Source organism: Nyctibius grandis, chromosome 30 (genome assembly GCF_013368605.1).
Source record: "Nyctibius grandis isolate bNycGra1 chromosome 30, bNycGra1.pri, whole genome shotgun sequence".
Taxonomy (NCBI): domain Eukaryota; kingdom Metazoa; phylum Chordata; class Aves; order Nyctibiiformes; family Nyctibiidae; genus Nyctibius; species Nyctibius grandis.
Window position 1 is genome coordinate 2,049,049 of NC_090687.1, and position 16,772 is coordinate 2,065,820.

Consider the following 16,772-nt stretch of genomic DNA (forward strand, 5'->3'; position numbering starts at 1 on the left):
CATCCAGAGGCAACTCCGGGAGCTCAGAGGGTATTTGGCACGTTGGAGCCCTTTGGGGCAGCTTACAGGGGCAGGGAGGAGGTGGAGGGAAGCTCAGAGGGGTGTGGAACAGCTCAGGAGGGTGGTTCAGAGCGTCTAAGGGATTTTTGGAGTGGCTGAGAGTGCTCCGAGGGGTTCAGCACAGATAGAAAAGGGGAAAACCTCCGTGTCCTCACCTGGAGCAGACCCCACGCACGTCCCTGCCGGTGCTGAGCCGCAGCCTGGCCCCGTATCAGCCTCCTCCAGAGAAGGGGGACACGCTGTGGGGGTGGGGGGACAAGGCCACTCCAAAGGTCCCCCACCCACCTGGAAAGCTTGGCCGGGGCGGAGGGTTTGGCTCCCTTCCCTCTCAGCCCCCCCAGAGCCAGGCTGGACACCCCTCCTTGTCCTCAGCCCCCCAAACCAGGGCGCTCCTCGGGGCAGGGGCATCCCCGCTCCCACCCAGCCCTGCGGGATGCTCCGAGCAGAGAGAAAGTCTCGGGGCAGGAATAGTAACAGCTTTTAATCTGACAAGAATCGATACATTATTTAAGACAATACTGTTTTTGCCTCTTTTTTGGGGGGCTTCCTTCACATACCGGTGGGGAAAAGAGGAACATTTTTGGGAAATACAGTTTTTCGGGGTTGTTTTTTCTCCTCCCTCGGGACTTTAAAGCATGGTGAATGTGCAAGTCAGTGCTTTGTTTGCTTAAAATTTTTTTTTCCCGGTGCTTATTTACAGTTACAGTACCTCTTTGTGAGCGACAGGGAAAAAAAAAAACAACAAAAAAAGACGATTGTTTGAACTGGGGATCCGTGATCCCAAGTCGAGAAAGGCAGATCTCCGATATTTATATATTTATACATATATATATATATATGCTTTTGTGTATACACAGATACATTTCTCTCTTCTTTAAAGTATTAAAAAAATGATCAACCTTCATTCTATAAAAATACCTACTCTACAAGATAGAAAAATTTTCCCTCTCCATGTATACACTGATTTACACCCAAAACTTCTCTGTGGAAAAATGTACATTACGTGGCTTCTTCCCGCGGGCTCGGGGCAGGGAGGGGAGTGGATGGTGGGGAGGGCTGGCTGGCTGCCCCCTCCTCGCCCAAGGGTTTTGGGGCTCGCCCCCCACCCAAGGCCACGGGGGGGCCGAGCACCCAGAGGCGACGTGTTTAAAGAAGGGGGGAAGAGGGAGGGTCACGGCGGCAGCGGCTCAGCCAGCGCTGGATCTCGGCCGATGCCCCCCCGGGGGCTGGCAGCGCAGGGGACCCGCGAGCCACCAGGGACCCCGAGTCACCGGGGACCCCCCAGCAGGGACTAAGGCTGCGGCAGCTGCCACCTCTCCCCGCCAGCGGCACCCTCCGGGGCCAAGGGGCGAGCTGGCTGCTCCGCCACCGCCGCGGCGCGGGTAGAGGGACGTGCCGGGCGCGCGGGAGGGTTTTGGGGAGGAGCAGGCACCCCTAAAGCGGCGGCCAAGGGGCTTCTGCTTTCAGGCCACTCTTTTTGGGGCCCGATAGACTGAATGAAGCCGAATCCTTGGGCACCCGCTGGCTGCCTCCTCCCGGTGGGTCACGCCACGCCACGGCCGCTCGCGCCGCGGAGCCCAAAGCTGTCTGCTGTAAACATGGCTTTTGTTTCGCGGGGAGCTGCTGTCCTGGGCTCTGGTCTCCCCTCCCCGATGGCACAGAGATTTCCTGATGCCAGGAGCTGAGGAATGAGCGCGGCGGCTCCAGCGCCTGCCGCAGCGCAGGGGAACAGCGGGGAAAGGCAGCCGGAGCGGGGCCCTCCCTCCAGGGCTGCAGCTATCACCAGCAGAGCCCTGCTCCGGGTGGGGATGGCACAGGCCACCGTCCCCAGGCCAGGGACCGCGGGAGGCAACGGGGAGAGCTCAGCCCTCTCCCCTGCGTGCCCCCACGCCAGGCGAGCCGGGATGGGGAGAGGTGGCCAGGACCAGCCTCAGTGCAAGTCGAAGAGTCCCAGCCTTTCCCCCCGGTCCCTGCAGGCTGGACAGACAGACAGCACCCATGTGGCTGCAGCCGGGGCCGAGGGGACATCTCCTCCTCGCAGAGCCAGCCCGGCTCAGCAGCCGCCCACAGAGCCCGTGGCAGGCGGGGAGGAGGGCAGCGGAGCCGCGATCGCCAAGGCGTGCCGACGTTGTGGTGTGCCGACGGTTGTGAGCCACTGACAGCAACAATAAATAAGGAGGCAGGTGACAAAGTGCGCTTACGTCCTGTCCCAAAAACGGCCGCTCCTCTGCCTCTTTCTGCCACCGGCGAGCGAGAGAGGAGCCAGCAGCTCTCTGCACGCAACCCCTTCCCAAGCAGGAGCGGCAGGGCAAGGCTCACCTGTGCCAGCTGGATGAGGACATTTGCATTAAGTTAATTAAAAAAAAAAAAAAGGAAAAAAAAAGAAAACCAAACCCTCTTCCAAGTCCAGGACACGTTTCCCTCTTTCCCAGGTCTGCCCCAGTGAGTGAGTGTGTCAGGGACACTTTGGCAAAGCAGATCCTTGGGCTGGACAGGGCAGCAAGGGAGACGGTCAGTGCCGCTGCTTCCTCCGTCCCAATGGTGGAGAGGAGCCCTCTCCTCGCAGCCCTCGCGCTGGCGAGCTCCTGCCCGCACCCCAGGGCTCTGACGCCGCTGTGGGGACAGTTCCCAGCTTCACGGGTCGCTTCCTCCAGCTGTCCGTTGCCTGCGCTTCTTCTCCCGGTTCCCTTTCACCCCTCAAAACCAGAAGGGTTTCGAAATAACGGAGTCAGACAACAAAGCCTTTTCCCTGGGCCGCTGGCTAAATTCACCCACCGACCTGACGCGATGCTTCCTTGGGCCTTCATCAAGAGCAAAGACGTTTCGAGACCCTCTTCATCCTCTCAGAGCACCAAATCCACACCCAGGGACGAGCACGAAGCCGGCAGCTCTCGGCCGCCCTTACTTAACCTCCAGGATGGAGGGGTTCGTCTCCATGATGGCCACGATGATCCTGTCGATGTAATCCTGCAGGCGGAAGTTGATCTCCTCTTGCTTCTGAATCGCTTCCATGAGCTGCAAGGGAAGGAGAAAGGGAGTGAGCGCTCACCGCCTGCCGCTGCCCAGGGACAGACGAGGGGCTTCTCGGGGCTCTGGGCACCCAGGGAGGTTCCCTCCCTTCTTCACTCTGGCCTGGGATGTTCCTGGCCGCATATAAACGGTCAGGGGAAATACCCTCAGCTGCTGGCTCTGCTCACTCCTGTCCTTCTGCAAGTTCGCAGCCAGGTGGGACCCTGGAGAAAGCAGGGAGCATCGCATCTCCCTCTGGCCCTCGAAACATCCAGGTGTGCTTCCCCACTTCTGGGGGTCTGAAAGATTTAATTCTGATGCTTACGGGGGCTGGCACACCAGTAGCTGGAGTACAGCCCCAGAGAAGACGTGCCAGAGAAGCCAAGACCTCCAGGGCAGATGTCCCAGCTCCCTGGGGTTTTAACATGGCTACAGAGTGACCCACCCTGCTGGTGGCTGGTGTGTCCCAGGAAGGGGAAGGCAGTCACAGGGCAGGCAAAGCCGAGCTTCCCCTATTCCCCTGGCAGGCAGGGTGAGTCCTGCAAGCTCTTCAACCACAGGCAGGGTCCCATCAGCTGAGAGATGCACCAGCCACCCCGGGCAGATGCGGTTTGAGGTGAGCAGTACCCCGTGGCACGTACCTCGTCTCTGGAGACCGAGCTGATCTCCGCTGCCAGGGATTCAGAGAAGGAGGCTGAGAAGAGGTTCTTGGCTCCCTGGATGCTCAAGTTAATGATCTGTCCATTGAGTTCATCGTTCTGCTCCTTCAGGTTCCTGTTATCCTGTTCACAACAGACAAACACCAGACGCTGCTGAAGCACGTGGTGTCCCCAGAGCAGATCCGGCTGGGGAAGGCAGGGTGTTTCGTCCTAACCAGCAGCTCACACAGCGCTGGGAACAGCACGTGGTCTCCTGACTCGGTCTTGGCAGAGCCTGGAGAACCTCTGAAAACATGGGATGTGCTGGGGAGAAGCAGGGGACACAGTGGAGAGGCTCCTGAGTGCCCACGCCATCCTTCAGAGGAAGGAGCCAACCTCTCCTGTCCCAGGACAGTGGACTGCCAGATCCACGGTCGGCTCCTCGGGTGAGAACCCCCCGGCCCCCGCTGACCGCCCCTTGGCGTCAGGGAATTGGTGCCCCCTTTTGCAGGCCGAGCAGCCACGACGCCCCCCTCCCTGCCCAGCCTCGTGTACCTGTTTGAGCTGCTTGATCTCCTGCTCCAGCTCCGTCTCCCGCGTCCTGCTGTTGTACTCCTGCAGCCCCATGCTGCTGCTCCTGCCTCTTCGCTGCTCCGCTTCCAGTTTGAAGAGTTGCAAGTGCTCGAGCTGCTTCCTGAGGTCCTCGATGAGCTGCAGCACAAGGGAAGGGGACAACTGAGTGCCACCCCTTGCAAGTGTGACAGCTCGCACTGGTCATGGCCGGGGTGACAGATGGGCTGTCCCTGACCTGGGAGCAACACCATTGATCGCTGCAGCAGGATTAACACCCCCTTTCTGGGGGGGCACATGGCTTCCCCTTCCTCTCCCAAAACCTTTAGCAAACAGGAGAGGGGAAGCTACGTGAGAGCAGCCCTGGAAGGACTTTGTTGGAGCACTGGAGATGCTGGCTCCGGGTAGAGCAGACAGACCCCCCCCAGCATCGTGGGCACCTGCTTGGGCCTCCTGCCCCAGCGCCGGGAATCCCTGTCTCACCTGAGTGCTCTCAGCATCGCCAAAACAACAATAATTTCCACTCAGAGGCCCAAAGCTCCTTTCCTACCACAACAACAAGCCCTGCTTGAGCCTCCAGCTGGAATTACTGACCACAGATGCTGGCAGGGGCTGGGGGGAGCCTGGTTTCTGCCCCCCCAAGCACACAGGAGCTGGCAGCTCTCACCCAAGCAGCCCCGCAGCCCTCTCCTCCTCCCAGCTCCACGGGCCATCGTCACCCGTGCACCCATGCCAAAGAGAAACGGGCCAGGGTGGCACAGCCCCACTGGGTTTGCAGATGCAAACCTGAATTTTAATGCAGGCAAAAGCAACGTGTGCTATATAGCTCAGCTGCTGTGCCACCTTTCTCTGCCCAGGCAGGACCAACCGCTCCAGTTACACCTATTTTTGGAGAGGCTGCCAAGGCCAGCGTCCCCGCACGGCCCTAATTTGGGGGACAAGCAGGACAGGGCTGTGGTAGGCAGCCCCGACTCTACTTACCTCCTGCGTCGACTCCTTCTCCTTCTGAAACTGGTGCCTCTCCTGACTCAGCTTGTCCCCCATCTTCCTCTTTTTCTCCTGCTCCTCTGCGAGCTGCACAGTGAGGTCTTCGATCTCATCCAGCAGCTTCTGCTTCTCCTGTAACGACACGGAAGGCAACGGTCCCGCGGTGCCAGGGCTCTTCCCTCGCCGAGCCCCGCAGGGAAGGCTCTGCTCGCTGACTGGGAGCTGGCATTTCATTTGTTGTCTGAGGCCTTCAGAGCCCCAGAGCTTTGGCAGCACCAAAATAGCGCCGCTACGAGAGAAGTAATGAGAGATGACTCAAGAATAAATGTCCGTGGGCAAACAGCCGCACTCGGGCGGCTTTCGGGGCAGCGTGGGACACGGCTTGGGGCCAGGACATGGGCTACAGGCCAAGAGACATTAAATCATGAGGCTCCTTAGGGCTGGATTTCAGAAAAGCCCAGGAATCCAAACGTTTAAGGCACTGTGGGGATGCTCATTCTCGGTTTCAGATATGAAAATTTAGCTGAGGACTGACCCACGAAGGAATACGGCCTTGTGAAACAGAACTGCAGGCTGTGAAACAGAACAGCCCAGCTCTCCCCTTCTTCTTCTCAAAGCCCTGACTGAACACTTGAGACAGCAGATAAAGGTTGTCACTTGGTGATGACAACAGCCCTGCGCAGGCCACCTCCCTGTGCAGCAGCACCCTTCTGCCTACGGCCAGCTCACCCCCACGCCAGGCCCCAGCTGCCAGCCTGGCTCTGCCCGTCAGGAAGGTTTTGGCTTTCAGAAAGCCCCAAAATTCATAGAATCCCAGGCTGGTTTGGGTTGGAAGGACCTTAAAGCTCATCTAGTTCCAACTCCCCTGGCCACAGGCAGGGACACCTTCCACCAGACCAGGTTGCTCCAAGCCCCATCCAGCCTGGCCTTGAACACTGCCAGGGAGAGATGGAGCCGCAGTGCTCTCCCACAGGCTCCCAGGCTGTGAGGGGACGAAACGCTTGAGGGCCTTCAGCTGGGCAGAGAGGCTTGATTTCACTGAAATTTTAATCTTACGTCTGCCACAAGCTGGAGCAGAAACAAAAGGCAGCCTTTGCACCAGATGTTCCAGCTGTAACCCACGTTATCCCCGAAAACGAGGATCTTGTCCAGCCCACGGAGCCTGCGGTGCCCCGGCCAGCCTCCCACCCCGGCCCTGCCAGCAGCTACATGGCCTTGAACCCTGAGCAGGGCGAGAGGGGAGAGGATCTGGGAGATAACACGGCGCTTTGAAGCCTCAAGATGTAAATTCCAGCGAGAGCCGTGTCTGCCCAGGTGGAGATGAAGCATGCCTGCTCCTCTTCCTCCTCCCTTGCAGCGGACTGGACTGTCCCGCTGTGGGCTGTGGACGCAGGGACGGGGACAAGCTTCCAGAAGAGGGCACGAGTCCCCTCCAAAGCAGGCAGGACAGGGCTGCCACCGCTGCGGCTCGGCGTCCCGCAGGCTGCTCTGTCACAGGGAGATTTATTAGGGGGGTTTGTTAATCCCAGCTTCCACGGCAAACCCTGGGAGCCCGCACGGAGAGCGGTACGGGATAGCTCTGAGGTGAGGTCTGCAGGGACTGGAAGGCGCAGAACAAGCTGATTTGCTCGTTACATTAAACAGATCTCACGCAGGCCCTTCGTGTAAACGCGAAATCCAGCCACACGAGAAGGCAGAAACCCAGCTCTGATTTGAGCACCCCACACACACCGTCCTCACCTCCTCGAGCCTCTCAATGTTGGCTTTTAAACATGGGACGCAGGATCTCAGCTCGCTGTTCTCGTCATCCAGTTGCTGCAGCCTGCAACAGTAAAGAGATGGGTCAGAAACTCACCCAAATGTCCCAAAACTCACCCAGACGTCCCAAGTGTGGGAGACTTGGTTGAAACATCCCCACGAATACAAAGCCAGGGCCTGCTGAAGGCAAGGCAGCAGTGAGTTATCTTCAAGCAAACCCTGAGGCTCCCACTATTTCTATTCCCAGGGGAAAAAGAGGGGCGGCCACAGGACTCGTGGTGACTCCGCTGGCCAGTGCCATGTCCTCCTCAACCAGGCCCAACGCTGTTCTTTAGGCCAAGGGCTCCATCAGACCATGGGCAAGCCTCAGCACCAGGCACCAAAAGCAGACACATCGCCTGGGCAGGGGTTCAGCGAGGGCTTCAGCTTTGCTTTCTCCAGGTAAAGTAACACCCGTGTGTCACGGTAACTGCCCTGCTACAAGCCTGGTATAAAACCCCACTGCCTTCATCTTTCATTTACTGCAAGGGTTGAACAATAGGAAAATACATTCTGGAAAAGCAGCAAGAAATACCGCATTAAAAAAAAACCAGACAAATAAATGAAACCTCTCCCACATGGCTTTTTCCTTTGGAGGCCAACAGGCAGCACGAAGCACCCTGCCCGGGACACTGCCTGTTCGACAGCTCTGCCTTCCCACACACGTGCCTGTTTCCAGGTGGAAAACACCTGAGCATCAAATGTATTTCCATGGGTCGTTCATGGGAACAGGAACTAACAAACCACCTCTTCATCCACGTGCGGTGGGCACGGATGGAGAATGGGAGATAAATGTAAACTGCATCAGGGAAATTCAAATGAAGGGCTGAGACTGGGTTCATGGAGGGGTTTCATTTGGGGAATGATGGTAGGAAGGAGAAGTAGCCAAAACTCAGGGTTTATAATGACTTTAGTGACACCTTTAACCAAGTTAAACTCACTGTCGACTGCGCTTTGGCTCCCCACAGGCTGCAGTCACAAAGCAGCAGCCTGTACACGTATTCCAGCGTGTAGGTGCGGGTCCAGGAGACCTGCCACCCCCCAGCCCTGCCCCAGCCCCACCTGGCCTGCAGGTTCTCGATCTCAATGCTCTTCTCCCTCTCCATTTTGCTCAGCAGTTCTCTCTGCTTCTTGATCTCCTCCAGCAGCGTTTGGTCAGCTCTCAGCTCCTGCTCCTTCAGCTGTTCCTCGAGAGCATTTGCTCTGCGGAGAGAGGGAGAGGATTAACCCTTCCTGATGGCTCACCCCCGGCACGCTGCCATCCCAAAGGCTGGGAAGAGAGTCTGATCCCTCCCTTCTCCCACCCCACAGAAGAACTGGGAGAAGGAGCCTGTAAAACAGAGTGAGCTGGCAGGAGAAGCACACCCACCACCGTCTCCAGGAGCAGGGGTATGAGGGCTTCACTGCCTCCAGCAGATGCAGTGGGAACGCAACACTGTCCCATGAAACCCCAAGGATGCTACTGCTGACCAACGTGACAGCCAAATAAAATCAGCCAGGTGGTACATGCTGGTATTGTCTCTGTCCAGTTTTTTAAGTCTCCAGGCTGCATGAAAACTTTCTTTAAGAGCGAGGCCAGCAAGGGGGTGAGGTGAGGGTGAAAGCACAGTAATAATTTTATAACCAAGAGTCTGTGGGTCACACCATCACCCAGAACAAGCTACTGAATCAGAATCTCATCCCAATCCTCCTCCTTTTTACTCTCCCATTTTCCCCCACCAAAATATACAGGATCTGCAGGTTAGCTTTCTCTGTGTGCCACCATAACAGCAATTTCCATGTGGTCCTGAGACAGTGACGGTGCAGGCAGCGGCCGTGTAAACTGCATCATGTAAACTTGGGATTGCCAAGCACAAACACAGGCTGGGCGGAGAATGGATTGAGAGCAGCCCTGAGGAGAAGGACTTGGGGGTGATGGGTGACCAGAAGCTCACCACGAGCCGGCAACGTGCGCTGGCAGCCCAGAAAGCCAACCGTGTCCTGGGCTGCATCCCCAGCAGCGTGGCCAGCAGGGCGAGGGAGGGGATTCTGCCCCTCTGCTCCGCTCTCGGGAGACCCCCCCTGCAGTGCTGCGTCCAGCTCTGGGGGCACCAACACAAGAAGGACACGGAGCTGTTGGAGCGAGTCCAGAGGAGGCCACGGAGGTGCTCAGAGGGCTGGAGCCCCTCTGCTATGGAGACAGGCTGAGAGAGCTGGGGCTGTTCAGCCTGGAGAAGAGAAGGCTCTGGGGAGACCTTCTAGCACCTTCCAGTACCTGAAGGGGCTACAGGAAAGCTGGAGAGGGACTTTTTACAAGGGCATGGAGTGATGGGACAAGGGGGAACAGTTTTAAACTGAAAGAGGGGATATTTAGATCAGATTTTAGGAAGAAATTCTTTGCTGTGAGGGTGGTGAGACCCTGGCCCAGGTTGCCCAGAGAAGCTGTGGCTGCCCCCTCCCTGGCAGTGTTCAAGGCCAGGTTGGATGGGGCTTGGAGCAACCTGGTCTGGTGGAAGGTGTCCCTGCATGTGGCAGGGGGTTAGAACTAGATGAGCTTTAAGGTCCCTTCCAACCCAAACCATTCCATGATCCCACGTTTGCTCAGACAGGGCAGGGGCACATGCCCACATGCCCACGTGCCCTCTGGAGCAGGCAGAGGTAGCCCAAGCCCCTGTGCTGCAGGAGATCCCCCAACGCCAGCAGCAGCCCGAGAGCTGAGGTTCGCCAGGAGCCTGGTGTGCTGGAGTTTATGCAATGGCTTTGCACGGGCAGGCGGGGAAGGTTTTTACCAGATGAACCCATTGTTCAATCAGCAACGAGTACACTCGGGGCTTCACTTGATTAAAAGCCGACTGACACTTCTGGGCCAAGCTGCTGAAGTGAAAACATTTCCCTTGCTGCAAAGTTTATCAGGGCTTAAGAGAAACCTTTGTTTGAATCACTTGGCTCCCTGACACGATTGTTACTTCACAGTCTTACAGCCCTACAGATAAACTCCTGCCGGGTTTATCTGCCGAGGGTAAATACGCTGCTGGAAGAGAGAAGCCGGCCAGATTAGTAAAGACAGCGATGACATCAAATGGGATCCCAAGGGCTACACCCCAGCCAGGATCCAAAAGCACCAGGATGGAGGCTGGCTGTGAGGAAGGTAGAGATGGGTAGCAGGGACCCTGCTGTACCTTCCACCCAGACCTAACAGGTGAAAGAAGGGCCAGAAAGAGTCCGTGCAGAGCGAGGATGAAGCGTATATCCTTCCTGAACGGGAAGCTTTCCAAGAAGAACAACCCCCCTGTGGTCCTCTGAGCCAACCCCTGGAGCTCCAGGGCTCTGCAGAGACCCTTCAGGATGGATCCAGAGCAGGATGGGATCGGCAAGGGCAGAGCTGTGAAGCTTTCTGGCTATTTTCTGTCCCGTCCCTCCTCTCCCCACACGCCCCGGTAGCACCGCGCCAGGGGAAAAGGAAAGGCACTGCAGGCGTCATGAAGCCACGTTTTGGCCACGGCACACGCCGGGCTCCCTTACCTGTGCACGAGCTGGAGGTTTTCCTGCTTGAGGCGGCTGTGCTGCTCGCCGTTAGCCGCCGTGTCCTTCTCCAACTCCGTCACCCGCTTCTCCAGAAAGACCACCTGCGTGATGGGAGAGGGGAGGGTCAGCCGCCCGCGCTTAAACCCCGAGTCACAGAACCGTTTGGGTTGGAAAGGACCTCTAAGATCATCGAGTCCAACCATTAACCCAGCACTGCCAAGCCCACCACTAACCCATGTCCCTCAGCACCACATCTACACGGCTTTTAAATCCCCCCAGGGATGGGGACTCCACCACTGCCCTGGGCAGCCTGTTCCAGCGCTTGACAACCCTTTCGGGGAAGAAATTGTCCCTGATCTCCAATCTACACCTCCCCTGGCACAACTTGAGGTTGTTTCCTCTCGTCCTATCAACAAAGCACCGGGCTCAATACTTAAAAATGGATAGTTGCCACCAGGATCAGGGAGCCTTTATTTAAAGCATCCTTTTAAAACATGCCTTTATGCCTTTGTTTCTCAAGTTTTGGATATCTCCCATGTACCAGTACAGGGCCAACCACTTCACTCTTTCCTTCCTTCGGAGACTTCACGAAGATATCCTACATGGAGGTGTAGAGGGCAAGACCCCAAGCTGGATCACCAGAGCTTCGCCGCGTCCCTGAGGCTGGGGATAACCACCCGCTGCCGAAAACAGGACCGAAAGATCCTGGGTTCGCAGCTACGTGTAACTAAAGCCACGTAGGAGGAAATGATGCTAGCTGGTGGGGAAGGATGAGAGAGAAGTATTTTCTCCCTGTACCTATACGGGGCTTATTTCAGCTGTATTTACATTTTCATTTGCTTTCCCTAAACAGGGCACACCTTGGAAGAGCAAAGGGGGCCTGGGGTGCCCCTCTACCTCCCACCCAAGACAGAGTTTGTGGTCCCCAAAATCCCATTTATAGCCATACAAGAACAATCAGGAACGAGAGGCAACGAGGAGCGTGTCTGCACAGCCCGAACCATCACTCTGGGAGAAGGGCGAGCAACACGCAAGTGTATTTATAAAAAGAAACCTGCAGAGACACAAGGCCTCTCCCAGAAGCACAGACACGGCTTCCCAAGCCAGATGCCTTCAGGAACGTGAGGGTTTTATTCAACTTTCAGACTCCCACATCTTTACCTTTCCTGCTTCCCCTTAGCTATTTTTAGCTAGGGGTGCTCGAACAAAAGCTTTCTTGTGCTCCTGCCCCACTCCCATCTCATCCTATAATCCTTTTCTCATAACACCTCAGTAAAACCCAAGAGGACCAGCACGAAATCAGCTTTACACCCTCATGGCACGAGCAGCAGCGGCAAGAGCGTGCCAAGGAAAGGAAGTCCTTGTCCTGTCCCAGGCGACTTTGCTCATCTCAGAAAAGCAGAACTGGAGAACATCTTATTTCGTGAAGGAGAAGTGAAAATACAGCCTGCACACAGCTCCTGGCTCCTCCCGGGGAGCTGGAGGGAAGCCACCCTCATGCGAGCGGGGCAGCACTGGGGGAAGGCACCAGTGCCACCTCCTGACTCAACACGGGACCTCTGCACCACGACTCGGAGCCCTCTCGTTCTCCAGCCCCTCGATGCGGAGGGTTTCGTGTGTCCCATCCGCGCTGATCTACCCGGTGTCAGCTGCGTGGTGGGAGAAGCTTCACCCCAAGCCCTGCCTGGGGCTCACAGAGCATTGCAAGCCGCCGCGTGCTCCAGGACAGCGCAGACAGCACTGCTCATACCTTGTCCGTGATGTCCTCTTCTGTACACTCCAGCGTGTCCCGGTACGACTCCTCCATCACCCCCACGGCCAGCGCGCTCGTCTGATGCAGCTGCCTATAACAGAGACAAACCACCCCAGCCCACAGCAACACCAGCATTAGGGCAAACATCACAGCAAAGGGCAACCGCAGGTGACAACTGGTCTCGCAGGATACCGTCCCCTCTCTCCCCTCCTCAGCTGCCACCTCCTTTTCCAAGGGGATTTAAAAGCACTGCTCCATCTTGGGCTGCAGGATCTACAGCAAAGGATGGCACAGGCCAGGTCCTTCTCACCACCACAAGCTCCCCGGGTTCCCCTCGGTGTGCCCGGGTACGGGGCTGAGCGGGTGGCCGCGTACCGGCTGAACGAACGCGCCTGCCAGGGAAGCGCGGACGTGGCCACACGCTGCTGGGACTTCATCCCATGATCATTTGTTCTTGCTCTTTGGAATGGGAAGAGATATTTGGAATGAGATAAGAGCTCGTTCTCTTCACTTTCTTTCTTTACGAACGCACCAAGGTTGTGTATTATCCAGCAAAGGACAGAGTACTCCGCTCTAGCCACTGATAAGGTTGATAAAAAGTGGGGGACAGCGGGTGTAAGGGGAGAAAAAAACCCCTGAACCTGTTGTGAAACACCCCAGCCCATCTCCTGGCACCAGTCGAGAGCGAGCTAATCATTACCAAGGCCTTGCGACATTGGTGGCCACGGCTTCGCGGTGACCCAAAGGACACCCCGCGGAGGGGCTGATCCGCACTTAACCCTCGTGTCATCGCTGCAGATCAGCTCCACCATCTTGTGGCACATGAAACCGCTATTGCCACGGGGAGGGAGGGCTGTGTTCCAGCTCGGTGAGCCCCAGGCAGATGCCACCTGGAGAAAACCACTCTGCTGTCCCACCGCGACTCAGGCGATGAGCAGCCCGACCTGCCTTCGGAGCCAGCGCTGCTTTGGGTAGGAGGCGAATGAGAAAACCACGGAGGTGCCTTTGAACCTCAGTTTTTCCCAGGAATTTGTAACGTGGGCTCTCAAACTCACCCTGCTACACAATTCCTCATGGAAATACTCATGAAGCATAACTGGCATCTACCGCAGAGACCACAGCTGAGTGCCAGCCTTACTTTGCATCCTCACCCCGAGTATATATTTAGATCCTCAAATCTCGGGCACATTTGTCATTTAGATCATGCCAAGCACAACAGGGCCTGAGCAGCTGAGATTTCTTGGCACAAGCAGAACCCGGATAATAAAAATCAGGGAAGAGCCCTTACCAAAATAAAATCAATTTCCTAAAAGCAAATGTTTTGGTATCATTAATTACAGTATCTGCAACAAAGCTGATCTGAAGGATCTGGCTCTACTCCACAGCAAACCCCTGTTATCTCTCTCGTTATCACAAACTAAACTCGACTGCTCTTAAATTCACCAATATTTACCCAAGCCCACAAGTCCCAGTCTCAGAAAAGCATCTTGAAAATGCGGAGGGCCAGGAGGGCTCAATCCCCCCTAAGACAGGGCAGCTCCACTCCCAAAAGTTTAACTCAAACCCTCCCTAAATTTCCTCTGCCAGACATGGGACAAAAACTAGTCCTAAAACAGGAAACCTGGCGACAGGCTGCTCCCTTCGACCTTCTTTCCTGCCAGTGTTTTTAACAAAGATCTAGAAAGTAAGATGACCGGAACTAGGAAATGTAATATCAGGGGCCTGCTTCCTTGCCAGGAGGGGAAATCGTGCCAGAGGAGACTTGCTGACCGCAGGAAAAATGGAGATGGGAAAAGTGTGAGAGCTCAGCTGGGAGGAAGAGGCGTAGAGAGGCTGCTAGGGAGTGGACCGAGTGCCAGGGCACGGGGCTCCGAGCATCACCCACATCGAGCTGCTCCGCTGCAGCATCCCTGCCCCGCTCGGAGGCAAGCCCAGAGAAAAGCAACAAGTGCAGGAGCGGGGCAGGGGCGGGCAGGTCAGCTGAGGGAAGCCTCAGGGTGTCCTTAAAAGCACGATGACAGGGGAACAGGAGGGATGGGGACGTTGGGAAAGGCAAGGTGAGCACTGGGTGTCATCGAGAGCGGCCTGACCCTCCGCCCCAGAGATTCACAGCGAACTCTGCGCAGTCAGGGACAAAACGCCCACAGGGACAGGGCGACTGGCATCGCGTGAGATGGTCCCGCAGGACAGCATGGGCATGACATTAAACCCCAGGGACTCCCCAAAGCCCCCCGGCTCAGCAGGGAGGGCTGCTCCTGCAAAGGCCAGCGCTGAGGATGACACTGAGCAAAGTAAAACCGAACCACAGGAGTTGTCTAAGGTGGTGTGTTCGTTCAGCCCGCACCTGGGGCTAAACAACAACAGTTCTTCTCTCACCCAACCGAGGAAGGGAATTAGGAAATGGAGGGAAACTCGTGGGTTGAAGAGATTTAATAAAATAAAGAAACCAATATCAATGATAACACAAAATTATACTTAGCTACAGAGTTGCATCAGGTGGTCCCAGGAATACCAACTGCTGGGAATAAGAAAGAGGGAGGAGAGGAGAGCAAAAGAGCTCTGCTCCTCCCCAGCAGCTTTCCCATTTATAGTGAACCTGATGTTAATGCTACAGAACACACCTGTGGGCCAGCCTGGGGCAGCTGCCCTGGATTTAGCTGCTGATGGCCCTGATCACCATGGCTAGCCACAAACTGAAACAAAAATCTAACAGAAGCTTGATTCTATAAATTTTATCCCATGAAACCAAGACAGGTAGCTGGCTTTTTTTTGGCAGTGCTCAAAAAACCTCTCTGAGTGGGTGCACTGACTGGTCTGGTCTTCTAGAGACCCGCCACAGTGCCACCAGGGAGGAGACAGCCCAGAGGGACGTGCCCTTCTGGAGACTCCTTCCCTGCTTCACGTGCCCCCTGCTCGGGCACTTGTGGGATGGAGGGGGGAAGCACCCCTACTTTTGTGCTGGAAAAACGTCAGGTTGACACTGAGCGCACGAGGGAGAAACCCCCATTTCAGAAAAACAGCTGTAACAAACCAGACCAGAATTAAACCCGTTTGTCCCCAGCGCTACGCGACACGTCCACGAGCACGACAGCGCAACCTTATTGTGCCAGCCTTCCTCCCACGCACCCCTCACCCAGCAGGAACACGGCTACGAGCTTACCTTGCCACCTTCTTGCTTGAGAGTCTTCTGTTCGGGCTGTAAAACGAAGCAAACACAGGAAAGAGTTAGGAAAGCTGCCAGCAGAGAGCAGGGGAAACAGGAAAGCGCGAACACTCCGGGGCACATCCTCTGCGATGGCAGGGGAGCGCCCGGCTGCATGCACCGAGGAAACCCCTCGTGTATTTTATTAAATTATTAAATTAAATTAGTAAATTAAATTTATTACGCGGCGATAACGAACCGAATGGAATAACGTCACAGAAAACCTCACCGCCTCCGGCACCGGTGTCCTCTCGCCGGCCGAGCTCTGGCCTGAAAGCCGATCCCCAAGGAAAGGGCTAATAATAGCCGTGAGGGCGGTGGGGTTCAGCCCGTGCTGCATCCCCTGTACCCCCCAGCCCGCCCTCCCCCGGGGCTCCCTGCCTGGGGCCGGGGGACAGGGAGCACCTCCCACCCTCCCGCACCTTCTCACAAAGGTTATCCTCGTTATTTGGCTCTGGGTCACCGCGGAATCGCTGCCTACGCGTCGCTCAGGGATTTCAGGAGCTGTTGGTCATGTCCCTTTCTGGATTTTAAGCCTGTTGTAGTCGCTGGGGCTGGGTCCGGGCTCTCCTTCCCACAGATAACCGGCGGGGATCACACACCCCTTCTCCGTGTGCGCCCCGGCCAGCTGCCACCATACCACAGCAGTCAGGGTTTAGCTCAGCGTGACCCACGGTACGAAGAGCCAAGCTCTGCCCCTCGGGACGGGGCTGGGGGCTCTCCCCGCAGAGAAAAAAAGCCTTTCTCAGAAATATCTCCTTGCTAATATGCTCCTTCGGGCCAGGAGCCGCACGCTAGCGGGGCTTGGATCTCCCTCCTCACCTCCCACCCAAACACATGCTGTTGTCAAACAGATGCCACCAGGACACATCACTGATACCAAATCGTCACTCAGCGACAACAGCAAACACGGCTCCAGCCCGAGCAGAGAAGCAGCAATCGCATTCCCTGGTGCTTAGCTCAGTTTAAAGGGGAAAAAATAATAAATAAAATCATCTAGGAGCCCTTTCCTGCCTCGAGCTGCAACAATTACATTAGTTCTTGGAAGGAGGAATTAAAAATAGCTCAGGACAATTTTCTTCTTGAAAAAAAAAACAAAGCCCAAGGACTGTCCAGGGGCTGTTGTCAGGGTGACCAGCCCTCGTGTCAGAAGGGCATCCCCACACCCCAGGTTTCTAAGGAGCGCAAGAGCCGCCGCTGGCCGGGCTTCAAGGCCGCTCGGCGCCCACCCGAGGGGAGGAGGTCAGGCCCT

The 16,772-nt window shown here is 56.4% G+C and overlaps 1 protein-coding gene across 3 annotated transcripts in view; it reads right to left on the reverse strand.

Annotated features, from left to right (window-relative positions):
* Positions 1-521: 521 nt before the first annotated feature.
* The window catches only part of RAB11FIP3 (RAB11 family interacting protein 3), a 79,600-nt gene continuing 63,349 nt past the window's right edge, over positions 522-16,772 (reverse strand). For all 3 annotated transcript variants that reach the window (XM_068420209.1, XM_068420210.1, XM_068420207.1), the window contains 9 exons: positions 15,479-15,514; positions 12,316-12,409; positions 10,563-10,666; positions 8,124-8,264; positions 7,005-7,086; positions 5,259-5,396; positions 4,263-4,418; positions 3,711-3,851; positions 522-3,075 (listed from right to left, as the gene is read on the reverse strand). In XM_068420209.1, the coding sequence (XP_068276310.1) occupies positions 2,962-3,075; positions 3,711-3,851; positions 4,263-4,418; positions 5,259-5,396; positions 7,005-7,086; positions 8,124-8,264; positions 10,563-10,666; positions 12,316-12,409; positions 15,479-15,514 (1,006 nt within the window). In that variant the 3' untranslated portion in view covers positions 522-2,961. The remainder of the gene's footprint in view (positions 3,076-3,710; positions 3,852-4,262; positions 4,419-5,258; positions 5,397-7,004; positions 7,087-8,123; positions 8,265-10,562; positions 10,667-12,315; positions 12,410-15,478; positions 15,515-16,772) is intronic.